The sequence below is a fragment of the Orcinus orca genome, chromosome 20 (genome assembly GCF_937001465.1).
Source record: "Orcinus orca chromosome 20, mOrcOrc1.1, whole genome shotgun sequence".
NCBI lineage: Eukaryota > Metazoa > Chordata > Mammalia > Artiodactyla > Delphinidae > Orcinus > Orcinus orca.
The window spans coordinates 55,563,025-55,580,377 of record NC_064578.1 but is presented as its reverse complement, the minus strand read 5'-3'; the positions used below and the strand labels follow the sequence as shown (position 1 = coordinate 55,580,377).

Below are 17,353 nucleotides of genomic sequence, written 5' to 3'. Positions count from 1 at the left end.
TGTAGCCTATGAATATACATGCGTGTGGGAAACATGATGTGTTGATGACATTTGTGAAAGCATGTCAGTTGCATTTCTTTAATACAGCAAGGCTGGAAACAACGTAAAAGCCAGCAATGCGGGTCATCTTAAGCAAATAATGGCACATCCAAGAAAAGGAACATTCTACAGCTGTTAGTAAGCACCAACACTATTTTGCTGTTATTTTTATTTTATTTTATTTTATTGCTGTTATTTTAAAACACATCGTATGGGAGAAATGTTCAATGAGGGCATAGTGAAATGTGGGTGGATGGGACTTATGTGCCTGGACCCCAGCCAGCGTGGACACCATAGACCTGCAGCAAGAGAGTAGAGAGAGGGACAGGAGATAAACACAGTACCTCACGAGTAGGCACTATTTTCCCCACGTGGCCAGGACCAACCATCATTAACATGTGTCCAAGAGAGAGCTTAAAATGAGAGTCCTTCCAAGGAGCCCTTTGGGGCTGGAAATTCAGGAGTGGGCTCATCTCCTTAGAGGTGACACACTAGGAGGATATTCCCGGGGTTGGACGGCGTGGCAAGAGAAGGTGTAGGTTGACGGAGAAGATTTGGTGGATCTGATGAGATGGAATTGAGAAGAAGAAAAAGCAGAGAGGGGTGAGTCAGAGAGAGGAGAAAACTTGTCTTGAACCCCCGAAGCTGAGGATGGAAGATTTCGGAAGAGCCTGGGATCACAAGTGCCAGAGAGCGTGGAGAAGCACGGGGAAGCTGACGTGGGGAGAGAAGTTGTGGATTGAACCAAGGGCTGATGACTCCTCCTTGCCAGCCTCCACCGTTGTCTTGACGTCTTCCGCTCCAGGGTCTCCCCAAAGTGAACACGCAGTGGCCAGAGCTGTGCACTCGAATGAAGCATTGTGCAGCGGAGAATCTTGGGGTGTGGTTCACAGTTACGAGGGCTCCTCCGCGGTCGGCTGAGGCTAACGAGCTCTTGACTTCCTCTTGAAATCCTTTCTGCTGAACCAGGCATCAACCAGGAAGACCCCCAGGATCACCAGAGACATTGCAGCCGGAGCAAAGCGGACGACGTTCTCTGCATCGTGGTTCCCAGGGGCAGCATCTGGGGACAGAGACAGAGAAATTCCTGACGTGGAAACTTGCCCAGTCTCACATCAGAAACCCCAGACTCTTTTTTGTTTTTTGGCCTCACTGCTGGGCATGTGGGATCTTAGTTCCCTGACCAGGGATGGAACCCCGCCCCCTGCATTGGAAGCACGGTGTCTTAATCACTGGACCACCAGGGAAGTCCCCAGAAGCCCCAGACTTTTAAAAAATCTGATTTATTCTTGGCCGAGGCATGCGGCTTGCAGGATCTTAGTTCCCCAACCAGGGATCGAACCCACGCTCTTGGCAGTGAAATTGTGGAGTCCTAGCCACTGGATGGCCAGGGAATTCCCAAAAATTGTTTTTAAAAATTGAAGTATAGTTGATGTACGATATTGTATGTTACAGGTGTACAATATAGTGATTCACAATTTTAAAAGATTATACTCCATTTACAGTTAGTATAAAATGTTGGCTCTATTCCCCATGCTGTACAATATATCCTTGTACCTTATACCTAACAGTCTAAACAGAAGCCCCAGATTTGAAAATCATCATAGTTTTCTACAGCTGCGGTAACAAATTACCACAAACGTAGTGGCTTAGAACAACACTAATGTCTTTGATTCTGGAGGTCAGAAGTCCAAATGGGTCTCACTGGGCTTAAATCAAGGTGTCGGCAGGGCTGCCCTCTGGAGGTTCTGGGAAAGAATCTGTTTTCTTGCCTTTCCCAGCGTCCAGAGGCGGCCTGACCTCGTCTGCTCATGGCCCCTTCCTCCATCTTCACATCTATCAATGACGAGTTGAGTCATTCCTATATCACATCACTCTGACACTATTTCTTCTACATTCAGAAACCCCTGTGATGCACTCAGCCTGCTGGGTTAATCCAGGGTGGTCTACCTACTTGCAACCTTAAATCAACCGTAATTCCTCTCTGTGGTACCGGATTCACAGGTTCTGGGGAGGAGGGTGTGGACATCTCTGGGGCACAGTTACTCTGCCTAGTATCACAATTGTTTTCTCATCCGCTCGGTTTGATCATTCTCAGCCAGGTAGCCCTGTTGGAACTGAGAACTCCCGAGTACCAGAATCATGGCATGGCGTTGTTCAGGTTGTTAACTGCATAAGAGCAGTCGGTCAGTGGGTGGATAGGAGTATAACTATTCTGCTCTCCTCTCGCCAGATCATAAGCCCTAGCTGAAGGCAATGGTTGCTTCTAGGACTGATTTTTTTTGGCCACGCTGCACGGCTTGTGGGATCTTAGTTCCCGGACCAGGGATCGAACCTGGGCCCTTAGCAGTGAGAGCACAGAGTCCTAACCACTGGACGGCCAAGGAATTCCTTAGGACTGATTTTTTTCTTCCAAGCAATGAAGCAACATTTTAGGGGATAATGACTTGTAGTGGGTTGAACAGTGCCCCTCTCCCCTCCCAAGATGTGTCTGTCCAGAACCTCAGAATGTGACCTTATTTGGTATTACAAATAAGGGTCTTGAAGATGTAATTAAGGGAAGGATCTTGAGTCCTCCAGTCCTGGATTAGGGTGAGTCCTAAATCCAGTGATGAGCGTGCTTATTAGAGGCAGAAAAGGAGAAAATGGAGGGCAGATTGCAGTGATGCCGCTAGAAGCCAAGGGAGGCCAAGAATTGCGTCCACCAGCAGCGGGGATAGAGGCATGGAGTGGATTTTCCTTCAAAGCCTCCAGAAGGAACCAACCCTGATGACCCTTGATTTTGGACTTCTGGCCTCCAGAACTGTGAGAGAATAGTTTTTTTTATTGTACATTTTTACAATTAAAAATTTTTTGTTTATTTAAAAAAATTCCAATTTTTTTTTGGGATAAAACACATATAACATACATCTACCATCTTAATCCTTTTTAACGTACAGGTCAGTGGTATTAAAGACAGGCACACTGTCGCGCGACCCTCACCACCATCTATCTCCAGAACTCTTTGCATCTTGCAAAACTGAAACTCTGTAGCCATTAAATATTTCCTCATTCCTTTGTCCCCATCCCCTCAGGCCCTGGCACCCACCGTTCTATTTTCTGTCTCTGTGATTTTGACCACTCATAGAAGTGGAATTATACAGTGTTTACCTCTCTGTGGCTGGCTTACTTCACTTAGCATAATGTCAGTTTCCTGTTCTTTCAAGCAACCAACTTTGTGGTAATTTGTAGGACAGCACTAGGAAACTACTACAGGGCTCTTCAAGTAACTTATCAATACTGTATGGAGGTGAAGATCTAAAAGGATTATGAGAATTATGATCAACAGCTGGGGCTGCCCCTGATTTCCCTCACCTCAGACTAACTTCACCTGGAGCAGGGGATGCCCCAACAATATTACTCACTGTTGCTTTTATTTCTTTTTTTTTTTTAAAGGTGGAATTTTTTTTTAAGATTTTTTTTGATGTGGACCATTTTTAAAGTCTTTATTGAATCGGTTACAATGTTGCTTCTTTTTTAAAATAAACTTATTTATTTATTTATGGCTGCATTGGGTCTTCGTTGCTGCGCGCGGGCTTTCTCTAGTTGCGGTGAGCAGGGGCTACTCTTCATTGCAGTGCGCGGGCTTCTCATTGTGGTGGCTTCTCTTGTTGCGGAGCATGGGCTCTAGGCGCGCGGGGTTCAGTGGTTGTGGCACGTGAGCTCAGTAGTTCGCAGGCTCAGTAGTTGCAGGCTCAGTAGTTGTGGCGCATGGGCTTAGTTGCTCCACGGCATGTGGGATCTTCCCAGACCAGGGCTCGAACCCATGTCCCCTGCATTGGCAGGTGGATTCTTAACTACTGCACCACCAGCGAAGTCCACATTCCTGTCAGGCATGTGGGAATCTTAGCTCCCGGACCAGGGATCGACCCTGCACCCCCTGCATTGGAAGGCGAAGTCTTAACCACTGGACCACCAGGGAAGTCCCTAAAGGTGGAAGCTTTAATTAATGGAATTAATGTTTTAAAAGCCAGCTTTTGGTTAGTTTTGGGTTTTATTTAGTTTTTTGTTTTTTGGTTTAATACCTTTGTTTTGGCTGAAACTTGTGGGATCTTAGTTTCCTGACCAGGGATGGAACCTGTGTCCCCTGCAGTGGAAGCTTGGAGTCCTAACCACTGGACAGCCAGGGAAGTCCCTCACTGTTGCTTTTTCAGGGCTAAGATCCCCTCCATCTCTGCCCCGTGTTTTCAACCCCAGTAGCGCTGGGTCTGCAATCCCCATCAGGGACCCTGGGGTCACAGGTCAACAAGCTGACATTTGAAAATGGCTCTGTCCCATAGACCCTCATACAACGATGGAAATGTCCTTTATCATTTGAGTTTTACTACTGATTCTCTAGGGCTGTGCTGTCCCATATGGGAGCCGTTAGGCACTCAGTGGCTGCAGGGCACATCACGTGCCTAGTGCAACTGAGGAAGTGAATTTTAAGTTTTATTTAATTTTCATTAACTGAAAACAAAAGAACGGCCTCTAGCTAGCCGCTGCCATAGTCTGGGAGTCCCGGGAGCAGATGGGAAGCGTGGGGACCCCTCACCTCTCTCTGGGAGCATCAGGACATCACTGGGTTCTGACCAGAGGTAGGGGAAGTTCTTGTGTAGACCGTGGTAGCATCCGTAGGTCCCCGGGTGCATCAGGAAGATGGCATTCACAGGAAAGTCGGCCTCAAAAGCCCCAGCTCTGTACTTGGAGCTTAGGTTCTGGGCAAATTCTACTCTTCCATTCCTGGAAAGAACGAGTGTGTCAAACCAGGTCTCTGAGTGATACCGCAGACTGAGCTTCTTAGAGGGGGTCTTCTTGGAGGAGGAGCCTCAGTGAGTCGAGAGGGGGGGTTTTCTGTCCACACCTGGGAAGGAAGAGAGGCAAGGTGGTGAGTGGGCGGGCGCCGCCCCCCGCTCCCTCCCGATTTAACCTGAGCACATCTTCCTAACGCCCAGAAAGCATGCTTCCTGTCTTGCTACACCTGTCAGGAGCTTGGGGCCTCTCCAATTCTGTCCTTGTTTCCTCTGTGTCTCTTTTTCTCCCTGATTCATTCAGTCTCCGTTACTGTTCCTCTCACCCAGGAGTCCTTACTGTGACTCAAAAGGTCCTACAGGGGGGCTTCCCTGATGGCACAGTGGGTCAAGAATCCGCCTGACAATGCAGGGGACACGGGTTCGAGCCCTGGTCCGGGAAGATCCCACATGCCGCGGAGTAACTAAGCCCAGGCGCCACAACTACTGAGCCGGCGCTCTACAGCCACAACTACTGAGCGTGCGTGCCACAACTACTGAAGCCCGAGTGCCTAGAGCCCGTGCTCTGCAACAAGAGAAGTCACCGCAATGAGAAGCCCACGCACCGCAATGAAGGGTAGCCCCCGCTCGCCTCAACTAGAGAAAGCCCGTGTGCAGCAACGAAGACCCAATGCAGCCCCCCCCCCCAAAAAAAAAAAAAAAAACTTGTGGAAAAATAATCTGCCTGCATCCCCCTGTGTGTTGCCATCTTCTCAAAGGCATCCCTGCGCCCCCAGGGTTGCCCAGGCCCGGGTCAGGCACCTAAGGGCTTCAGGACATTTTCACTGGATACAGGCAGTGAATCTGGATTTCCACTTGCCCTTTTATGTCACACACCGACATGGAGGTGACCCAGTCTGAGAAAGGGGCTGGGAAGATCATAGGCGGGTAACACATCCCACTGCAGGGAGCTGCCTTTTCTTCTCCCACAGCCTGAGCGAGTCCGTTTAGGGGCCCAGGGATGGAGAGGGTGTCTGAGCTGTAGATTCCTTACCTGTGACTATGAGCTTCAGTGGTTTACTGGAGCTTTTCCATTTATAGGGGAAAGTCTTGTACGAGCCATACACCTGTCGATCCCACTGTGGGCTGCTGTCACTGGGGAGATGTGGAATCTATTATAGCTCTGCTTGATACAGTTCATGAAGTCACCTTCACCATGTTGCTTGGACAGAGTAAAAAGATCATACGTAGATCCTGAATTACAGTTTCTCCTAAAGTCACCACAGGGTATGGCTGGGCAAAGAGTGACAGTGCACCTGTGTACACATCTGAAAATAAGGAGGAACTGGCATTTACCATAAGCCATCAACAACTCTCAAATATTTGATAGAATCTATATGTATAAACGCTCAAAGCAGTTCATTTCAGTGTTACATGTAATAACAGGAATATGCTCCTACTATAATTTCCTGACAAATGAAAATGATATATTTTATGGAGGAAAAAGGTCATAAGATACTCACATTTTCATACATGATGTCCAGGATTCATTAAAAAAAATTACCTGCTATATGTCTAAATCCATCAAGATGTATACATTAAATATGTAAAAATTTATTTGCATAGCAATTACACCTCAATAAAGCTTGAAAAATTACTTGCTATGCTAGGGGTAAGAAAAGATGTTCCGGACTTCCCTGGTGGCGCAGTGGTTAAGAATCCGCCTGCCAAGGCAGGGGACATGGGTTTGAGCCCCGGTCCGGCAAGATCCCACATGCCGTGGAGCATCTAAGCCCGTGCACCACAACTACTGAGTCTGCCTGCCACAACTACTGAAGCCCGTGTACCTAGAACCCATGCTCCGCAACAAGAGAAGCCCGCGCACCGCAATGAAGAGTAGCCCCCACTCACCGCAACTAGAGAAAGCCTGCGTGCAGCAACCCAACACAGCCAAAAATAAAGAAAGAAATTAATTTTTTAAAAAAGAAGCCTATATAAGACATCAGATACTCAGGAATTTACATGTTTCTCAGATTAAAGGAGGGTCATTGATCATCCCAAGCAAACTAAAACACTCATTTCTAGTGAGTTGATATTAATGCCCCCATCAGAGATTTTTGGTCAGGACATAAACCTTGGAATGCAGCCATTCAGGAAAAATTTACTCTTAGCTGAACCTTTTCATACCCACTATTACCACAGAGAATCCAAATCCTACGAAAGAACTGGTCTTCCAGGCATCTTCCCTGGACCCTCATTGCTCTCCACCACATTCTCTAGTTCGATTTAGGTCTGCAACACCATCCCTAATAGTTTCATATATTAGATTCCGTGTTTTTGAATGACATTTCACCTCGTTTTTTTGGGGGTGGGTAAAGCTGCCTTCAGTTCTTCGATGGCAGATAAACAAATCATTGTGGAGAGCGTGGCACAAATCTCCCACGTCTCTGTGGCTGTAAGATCACAGGAGGAAACCCACAGAGTAACTCATGCCCAGCGGGGTGATGTGGTGGAGGGCTGAGAGGCAAAGCCTTAGTCTTGCACAAGGAGCGGTTCCCCTTTATGTTGAGCAGGGGATGTTGTCACTCCTCGGCAAGGGGTTTAAAGCCCCAGGCTGTCCCCTCCACGGGTGTGTCCTGCTGCGAAGATCTGCTGCCCAGTCGGCTGTGCTGCGTGGCGCGGAGCTGTGGACTTAGGCACTGCCATGTCCCTGGGGGTCATTTTTCTTCTCGGACTTGGTGAGTGGGGCAAGGGACGTTGTGTGGGAGGCTGGTGAGGGAAGAGGATGTAGATAAGAGGTTTATAACCTGGGTTCCTCTTGTGGGACTCTTCCTTTATGAAGTCCTGGGGTCAGTGACTTACAGAGGGATCACCCATAGGGCCACTTTTCTTCAGTTTGGTCTAGACGTGATGCCCTGAGCTCAGGTGTTTGGGAATCACTGTATTAACGGGAGACATCTCTTACCAAGTCTTTCTCTGTTTCAGTGTCTTGCTGGGATCAAAGGGTTCGGGCCCAAACGGGTGAGTGTTTTCTCCCTTTTCTGCCTGGAGAACCTGAATTGGGCCGAGTGGACTGAGGGATGAGCTTGAGTAGCCTTGAAAGCATCCCAGCCTTTAACCTGCACCATCTCTTCATCCACTCGTCGTGTTATTTGTTTTTAATGTTTTAATTCTTCACCATTATGCCAATCTTTGGTGGAAAACCTCTCCCCTTCTCTGGAAAGCTTCCTGATCCCCTGCTATTCCCCATCAGCACAGATGAGTCAAGAAGGGAATGCCCAGGTTTTCAAATAATGCAGAAAGGGAACACAGTTGAGGTCGACATTCACAACGCAGACACAGAGGACTGGGGACATTTGTACGGGCACCAGACCCACCTGTGGGTATGGGACCATCACCCATTGGGTGTGTTGTGTGTCCTTTCCATTTGCTATCACCTCAACTGCTTCCATCTCCCTCATCTATGGAAGGTTTGTTCACAGGAAGGTACTCTTACTCAGGAGGCAGACTTGCAGTAAAATGAAGACCTCGGGCTTCCCTGGTGGCGCAGTGGTTGAGAGTCCGCCTGCCGATGCAGGGGACACGGGTTCGTGCCCCGGTCCGGGAAGATCCCACATGCCGCGGAACGGCTGGGCCCGTGAGCCATGGCCGCTGAGCCTGCGCGTCCGGAGCCTGTGCTCCGCAACGGGAGAGGCCACAGCAGTGAGAGGCCCGCGTACCACTAAAAAAAAAAAAAAAAAAAAGTTATTTAAAATGAAGACCTCAACATTTACTGGTTCTGGGACATTTTGCAAGCAGTTTCCTGCATTTGGGTCCCAAGTTCCTTCTTTCTAAAATGAAATAACGGGAGTTCCCTGGGGGTCCAGTGGTTAGGACTTGGCGATTTCACTGCCATGGCCCAGGTTCAATCCCTGGTTGGGGAACTAAGATCCCACAAGCCACGGGGGGCATGGCCAAAAAAAAAAAAAAGAAGAAGAAGAATGGTGTTGCATCAGTTAAGATACAATGCGTGCCAAGCTCAGACAACAACATTTTGCTCAGATTAGGGGTCATTGTGTAATGTTAACAATTGCTAGATAACATTTATTGAGGTTTTCCCATTGCCGGGGGCACATTATTATTGACCACATCCCCTGTGCTGTATATTTCGTCCCTGTCACTTATTTATTAGATGACTTAAGGTTTGTACTTCTTAAGCCCCTTCACTTATTTTGGCGGCCACCCGTTTCTTTCTCTGGTTCGGTGACTCTGTGTCCGTTTTGTCTCTTTTGTCCCTTAGAGTCCGCATGTAAGTGAGCGCGTAGCATTTGTCTTTTCTCTGACTTATTTCACGTAGCAGAATACCCTCTAGATCCACCCGTGTTGTCACAAATGGCAAGATTTTTTTTTTTTTGCGGTACGCGGGCCTCTCCCTGTCGCGGCCTCTCCCGTTGCGGAGCACAGGCTCCGGACGCGCAGGCTCAGCGGCCATGGCTCACGGGCCCAGCCGCTCCGCGGCATGTGGGATCTTCCCGGACCGGGGCACGAACCCGCGTCCCCTGCATCGGCAGGCGGACTCTCAACCACTACGCCACCAGGGAAACCCGGCAAGATTTTTTTTAATGATTAATATGCCATTGTATATACCTGTATATCACATCTTCTTTATCTATTCATTTACTGATGGACAAGTAGGATTGATTCTATGTCTTGGCTATTGTAAATGGTACTGCTATGAACATCGGGGTGCATGTATCTTTTAGAATTTGTGTTTTCATTTTTTTTCGAAGGTATACCCAGTAGTGGTAGTTCTATTTTTAGTTTTTTGAGAAGTCTCCATACTGTTCTCCATAGTGCCTGCTCCAGTTTACATTCCCACCAGCAGTGTATGAGGGTTCCCTTTTCTCCACATCCTTGCCAACACTTGTTATTTGTGGTCTTCTTGATGATAGCCATACCGACTGGTGTGAGAGAATGTCTCGTTGTGTGTGTGTTTTTTTTTTTAATTAATTAATTTATTTTTGGCTGCGTTGGGTCTTCATTGCTGTGTGTGGGCTTTCTCTACTTGCGGCAAGCGAGGGCTTCTCTTTGTTGCTGTGCGTGGGCTTCTCACTGCAGTGGCTTCCCTTGTTGCGGAGCACAGGCTCTAGGCACGTGGGCTTCAGTAGCTGTGGCTCACAGGTTCTAGAGCGCAGGCTCAGTAGTTGTGGTGCACAGGCTTAGTTGCTCCGTGGCATGTAGGATCTTCCCGGACCAGGGCTCGAACCAGTGTCCCCTGCATTAGCAGGCGGATTCTTAACCACTGCGCCACCAGGGAAGTCCCTCGTTGTGGTTTTAATTTGCATTTCTCTGATGATTAATGATATTGAGCATCTTTTCATGTGCCTGTTGGCCATCTGTGTGTCTTCTTTGGAAAAATGTCTATTCAGTTCTTCTGCTCATTTTAAATCAGGTTGTTTGGGGTTTTTTGCTGGTGCTTTGTATAAGCGGTTTACATATTTTGGGTACTAACTCCTTGTTGGTCGTATCATTTGCATATATTTTCTCCTATTCAGTAGGTTGTGTTTTCATTTTTAAAAATCTTTTTTATTTATTTTTGGCTGCATCGGGTCTTAGTTGCGCCACGTGGGATCTCTTGTTGTGGCCCACAGGCTCTTCGATGTGGCATGCAGACTTCTCTCTAGTTGTGGTGCGTAGGCTTCAGAACACGTGGACTGTGCAGTTGTGGTGCACAGGCTCCAGAGCGCATGGGCTCTGTAGTTGTGGCATGCGGGCTCTCTAGTTGTGGTGCGCGGACTCAGTAGTTGCGATATGAGGGCTTAGTTGCCCTGCGGCATGCGGGATCTTAATTCCCCGACCAGGGATCGAACCCAAGTCCCCTGCATTGGAAGGCAGATTCTTAGCCACTGGACCACCAGGGAAATCCCTGTCTTTTCATTTTGTCAGTGTTTTCTTTTGCTGTGCAAAAGCTTTTATGTTTAATTAAGTCCCATTTGTTTATTTTTGCTTTTTTTCCCTTTGCTTTAGGGAGATAGATTAAAAAAATATTGCTACAATTTATGTCAAAGAGTGTTCTGCCTATATTTTATTCTTGGAATTTTATGGTTTCCAAGCTTACATGTAGGTCTTTAACCCATTTTGAGTTTATTTTTGTATATGGTGTTAGAGAATGTTGTAACTTCATTCTTTTACATGTAGCTGCCTGGTTTTCCCAGCATCACTTATTGAAAAGACTGTCTTTTCTTCATTGTATGTTCTTGCCTTCTTTGTTGCAGATTAAGTGGGTTTATTTCTGGGCTTTCTGTCCTGTTCCATTGATCTATATGTCTGTTTTTATGCCAGTACCATACTGTTTTGATTATTGTAGCTTTGTAGTATAGACTGAAGTGGGGCGTGTGATAAATCCAGCTCTATTCTTCTTTCTCAAGATTGTTTTGACTATTTGAGGTCTTTTGTGTTTTCATAAGAATTTTTAAATTATTTGTTCTAGTTCTGTGAAAAATGCCATTGGCATTTTAATAGGGATTGCATTGAATCTGTGGATTGCCTCAGGTAGTATGGCTATTTTAACAGTGTTAATTTTTCCAATCCATAGACATGATGTATCTTTCTCTCTGTGTCATCTTCAATTTCTTTCATCAATGTTTTATAGTTTTCTAAGTACAGGTCTTTTATCTCCTTAGGTAGGTTTATTCCCAGGTATTTCATTCTTCTTGATATAATGGTAAATGGGATTGTTTCCTTAATTTCTCTTTCTGATGTTTTGTTGTTAGTGTATAGAAATGCAGCAGATTTCTGTATATTAATTTTATATCCTACAACTTTACCGAATTCATTGATGAGCTCTAGTATTAGGTTGGTGGTGTCTAGGATATTTTTTTATATATAGTATCATGTCAACTGCAAACAGGGAGCTTCACTTCTCCTTTACAATTCAAATGACTTTTGCTTATTTTTCTTGTCTGATTGCTGTGTCTAGGACTTCCAATACTATGTGAATAAAAGTGGTGAGAATGGACATCCGGGTCTTTATTTCTGATTTCAGAGGAAATGCTTTTGGCTTTTCACTGTTGAGTATGATGTTGGCTGTAGGTTTGTCTTATATGGTCTGTATGTTGAAGTATATATGTTCCTTCTGTGCCCACTGTGCTGAGAGTTTTTATCATGCCAAGCAATGATACTTGTTCTTAAGTTGACAGGGAAGACTAACATTGGATTAAAATGGGTAGATTAAAGATGATCTGCTTCAGTTGTCCAGTATCTGCTGATGGCTATCAAACTTATCACTCACTCCAGTCAAAAATGCTCCCGTGAATTTCTTATCCAATGGAATCTTTGACATCTGCTCAGACACCTAATGAGAATCTTGGCAGAACTCCCAACACACCTCAGAACCTCCTCCTTTTATTGGTCTTCCCATCTCAATAGATGCCATCCATCCTCTCCAATGATCACTTCATTGAGAATGATATATGATGCCCCTCTTTTGCTCTCAGTGCCCATCTGCTCCATCTCTAAATCTCAAAGCTCATCATTTCTATCCTCAAAAACTCCTCAAATCCATTCCCTTTTTTCTTTCATCACCACCACATTGTCATTACATGATCATTTGTCATGTAGCTGCCTGTAGCATGTTCCCTAATTGTCCCTCCACTTTCCACCTGGCCCCTTAAATCCATTTATCACACCAGAAATGTAGTAATTTAAAAAATTACAAGCTCACTGCTTGTTAATCCCTTTGTGGGTCATTATTACATTTAAACTTAAATCCAGACTCTTCTCCTCAGCTTCCAATGTTTTGGACCTTTGCTGATATCTCCTGACCTTTCTATCTTTACCAAGAGCCATTTTTCACATTATGTACCATCTGTCCTTTCTGTGTGTGGGTCACGCAAAACTCCTTCTCACCTCTGAGTTTGCATATGTTGTTCCCTCTTCCTGGAAGGCAGTTCTTCTTGCACTTCGGAGATCTATGTGTTTCTTATCCTTCAGGGATCATCTCCCAAAGAAATCTCTCTTATAATGCAGGGTAGATAGTTTTATCATATAATAAGAGTAACAACTTCTGTGTATTGCTTCACATGTCTAGACTCTGTTATTGGGTAGGTTCACTACAGTTTCCAAAACATCCAATAACTTGCCTCATATATGGAAGACACACAATAAATATTTATTGAATGGATGAATTAATCCAAGAGGAGATCAGTAACAGATCTTCACTGTTTACTAATTCCTAGATCTACCTGAAGTCTACCTAAATCCTCCTGGAGATGACTACCTTCCCACTGTGACTGTGACCTCAGTCATCAGCATTCTACCTTTCCTCTTCCTCCTTATCTTTCTCCTCTGCTGGTGCTGGTGTCGAGCCAAAAACAGTACGTCCTGGAGGGGGAAGGGTTAACCTGGGAGGAGTGTGGGGAGGGGCTTTGTGGGTCCCCTACCAGGACTCTGATCACTGACTCTCTGTAGGAGCCACTGAGGATGACACCAAGGGCCAAGTGAATGATAACAGGTAGGAACATTTGGACTCTCTCAATAGAGAATGCTGTGTCTGTCTCATTTCTCAGACCTACCTGAATGTGTCTATCTCCTTTCCCTTAGCTCCAGCCCAGACATGGACTTCCAGGAAGAAAATCAATGTAAGAGGAGTGAGAAGTAGGGGTAGCCAGGGTGGGGAAGATAGAAGGCATCCTAGAAGAAGCCGAGAAGGTTGGGGGCAAACCTCACTGGGTGTGATGTCACTGCCCTTCCCCGATTTCAGTCATCCATCTCTGAAATATAGATGGCAAGACTGGATAATCTGAAGGCTCTTCCTGGAAGCCTGTCCTCTCCTCTTTTCTTGCAGATGATGTCTCAGTGGATATCCTGCCTGAGGAGGACAGACAAATGGACATGCATGTGAGTCTTTCCTCCTTCCCCTGCTCCCTCCCCAAGGTGTTCTCCCCTCACTTTGTATCTTCATGCATGCGGGCAGGTCCACACAGAGGAAGGCCCACCGGAGTCTCCTGAGTCTTCTGCTCAGCTACGCCAGGACCCCCTCACAGGGAGCGGGGATCCACTTCCGTCCTGTACCACTGAGGATTCCATAAAATAGCCCTGTGTGTATGCCACCTTCACCTTGTCCAGAGAGCAGAGCCAGAACTGGCTGTGTGGACTCCAGGGTTCAAGTGCCCCGTAAGGAAAATGGGGCTCCGTGAGTTGTCCTGCTCGGGTGCCCACGCCACTCATCATCTTGGAGCCCCCGCAGAGGCTCAGGACTAGAGAAGCCTTGTCAACCATAAGGGAATTCTGGGACGCATCACATCTCTCTCAACGGATTCCTGGTTCCTTGTGTAGTTACCCACTCATTTGCTTATTTAACAGATGTTCACAGAAGCTGACGATATACATATTAGTAAGATATACCTTCTGGTCTTTTTTTTTTTCCTTCTATTTTGCACATTGGTTTTTATTTCAAATCAATGTCAAAGAGAACAATTGCAAAAATAGGACAAAAACTCCAAGTTCCCCTTCACTTGGCATAGCTTCTGGTCTTAAGGAACTCATGGTCTACTGAGAGAGGCAAATCACATGATCTGGCCCTTAGAAAGCAAAGAGGGAGCAGGCATTAAGGATGAGTTGGGTCACTGAGCAGGAACAATTGTCCAAGCAGGTTTAAGGAGAACTCACTGGTACCAAAATACAAGGAGAAGCCAAGAAGTAGGAGTCGGGCTTCCCTGGTGGCGCAGTGGTTAAGAATCCGCCTGCCAATGCAGGGGACTTCGGTTCGAGCCCTGGTCAGGGACGAGCCCACATACCACGGAGCATCTAAACCCGTGCACTCCAACTACTGAGCCTGCGCTCTAGAGCCTGTGAGCCGCAACTACTGAGCCCACCTGCCATAACTACTGAAGCCCACGTGCCTAGAGCCTGTGCTCCGCAACAAGAGAAGCCAATGCAATGAGAAGCCCACGCACTGCAAGGAAGGGTAGCCCCCCTACTCGCCACAACTAGAGAAAGCTTTTGTGCAGAAACAAAGACCCAACGCAGCCAAAAAAAAAATAAATTTATAAAAAGAAGTAAGAGTCAAATTGGGCAAGGAGGAGGGCCTTTCCTGGCGTCCAGTGGTTAAGACTTGGCACTTCCACTGCAGGGGGCACGCGTTGGATCCCTGGTCGGGGAACTAAGATCCTGCATGCCACATGACAAAAAAATTGGGCAAGGAGGCAGTTCCTAATGGCGTTTCAGTCTAACGTTCTAGGAGTTTCTGAGAGCTGAAGCCTTCGGAGCAGCAAAAAATGAACAAGGAAATGTTCTTTGTAAAGGAACCAAATTGCAATAATTCAACTACAGAAGGGTTACTCTTGGGGAAGGGAATGATGCAGAGGGTGTTTAGGTCGGGGATTTACGGTTTTTCCCTAGTTTTGGTGAACTTCCCCCTTTAGTTATGCAATTAAAATAAATAGAACACAAACTTAAAAGCTTTTGCACAGCAAAGGAAAACGTAAACAAGACAAAAAGACAACCCTCAGAATGGGAGAAAATATTTGCAAGTGAAGCAACTGACAAAGGATTAATCTCCAAAATTTACAAGCAGCTCATGCAGCTCAATATCAAAAAAACAAACAACCCAATCCAAAAATGGACAGAAGAACTAAATAGACATTTCTCCAAAGAAGATATACAGATTGCCAACAAACACATGAAAGGATGCTCAACATCACTAATCATTAGAGAAATGCAAATCAAAACTACAATGAGATATCACCTCACACCAGTCAGAATGACCATCATCAAAAAATCTACAAACAGGGCTTCCCTGGTGGCGCAGTGGTTGAGAGTCCGCCTGCCGATGCAGGGGACACGGGTTCGTGCCCCGGTCCGGGAGGATCCCACATGCCACGGAGCGGCTGGGCCCGTGAGCCATGGCCGCTGAGCCTGCGCGTCCGGAGCCTGTGCTCCGCGACGGGAGAGGCCACAGCGGTGAGAGGCCCGCGTACCGCAAAAAAAAACACAAAAAACTACAAACAGTAAATGGTGGAGAAGGTGTGGAGAATAGGGAACCCTCTTGCACTGTTGGTGGGAATGTAAATTGATACAGCCACTATAGAGAACAGTATGGAGGTTCCTTAAAAAACTAAAAATAGAACTACCATACAACCCAGCAATCCCACTACTGGGCATATACCCTGAGAAAACTATAATTCAAAGAGTCATGTACCACAATGTTTATTGCAGCTCTATTTACAATAGCCAGGACGTGGAAGCAACCAAAGTGTCCATCGACAGATGACTGGATAAAGAAGATGTGGCACATATATACAATGGAATATTACTCAGCCATAAAAAGATATGAAATTGAGTTATTTGTAATGAGGTGGATGGACCTGGAGTCTGTCATACAGAGTGAAGTAAGTCAGAAAGAGAAAAACAAATACCGTATGCTAAAACATATATATGGAATCTAAAAAAAAAAAAAAAGGTTCTGAAGAACCCAGGGGCAGGACAGGTATAAAGATGCAGACGTAGAGAATGGACTTGAGGACATGGGGATCGGGAAGGGAAAGCTGGGACGAAGTGGGAGAGTGGCATGGACATAGCTACACTACCAAATGTAAAATAGATAGCTAGTGGGAAGCAGCTGCATATCACAGGGAGCTCAGCTCGGTGCTTTGTGACCACCTAGAGGGGTGTGATAGGGAGGGTGGGAGGGAGACATAAGAGGGAGGGGATATGGGGACATATGTATATGTATAGCTGATTCACTTTGTTGTAAAGCAGAAACTAACACACCATTGTAAAGCAATTATACTCCAATAAAGATGTTAAAAAAAAATAGAACACAATCAAAAAGAGATGTGAATGACAGGAGAGGAATTGGAGTTGGTATTAAAAATAATTCAATAAGGGGGCTTCCCTGGTGGCGCAGTGGTTGAGAGTCCGCCTGCCGATGCAGGGGACACGGGTTCGTGCCCCGGTCCGGGAGGATCCCACATGCCGTGGGGCGGCTGGGCCCGTGAGCCATGGCCGCTGGGCCTGCGCGTCCGGAGCCTGTGCTCCGCGACGGGAGAGTCCACAGCAGTGAGAGGCCCGCGTACCGCAAAAAAAAAAAAAAAAAGTAATAATAATTCAATAAGTTTTGATGAGAGGAAGTAGAGAAGAAAGTTAATGGTAGGGTCAGTGAAATACAGCCAAGTGGTTTGGAGTGGAGAGTAGAAGAAATAGATGGGAATTGAGAATGTGTGTTGATTGATGGAAATAGACCCAGGGAGAAAAATAATGTGGACGATGTTGGGGAGTGACATTTGGTGGGAGAGCATAGTAGTAAGAGCTCAGAGTCTAGAATAGATGGGCTAATTAGGGTTCACATTCTCTTCTGCACCCACTAGCTGAATGATCGTGTACACATTTAAAAATTATTCTCTTTAATATCCTGTAATAATCCATAATGGAAAAGAACATGAAAAAGAATATATATACGAGGCACTTCCCTGGTGGCACAGTAGTTTAGAATCCACCTGCCAGGGCAGGGGACATAGGTTCGATCCCTGGTCCAGGAGGGTCCCACATGCCGCAGAGCAACTAAGCCTGTGCACCACAACTACTGA

General features: G+C 46.2%; 1 protein-coding gene and 1 long non-coding RNA gene across 10 annotated transcripts in view; one reads left to right on the top strand and one right to left on the bottom strand.

Annotated features, from left to right (window-relative positions):
- Window positions 1-128: 128 nt before the first annotated feature.
- Window positions 129-7,479, bottom strand: LOC117197946 (uncharacterized). Of its 2 annotated transcripts, XR_004478846.2 has the most exons (3): window positions 7,141-7,479; window positions 4,613-4,921; window positions 129-1,102 (listed from the first exon to the last, which is right to left on the bottom strand). It is a non-coding gene; the product is annotated as an uncharacterized LOC117197946 (long non-coding RNA). The 2 variants fall into 2 exon arrangements; XR_007474350.1 differs by lacking the exon at window positions 129-1,102 and having other exon boundaries at window positions 3,492-4,921.
- Window positions 7,437-17,353, top strand: part of GP6 (glycoprotein VI platelet) — a 41,257-nt gene continuing 31,340 nt past the window's right edge. For 4 of the 8 annotated variants that reach the window (XM_033411920.2, XM_033411919.2, XM_049703495.1 and 1 more), the window contains exon 1: window positions 13,412-13,664. In XM_033411920.2, the coding sequence (XP_033267811.1) occupies window positions 13,549-13,664 (116 nt within the window). In that variant the 5' untranslated portion in view covers window positions 13,412-13,548. The other 4 variants (XM_033411917.2, XM_049703493.1, XM_033411918.2 and 1 more) reach the window with 4 other exon arrangements.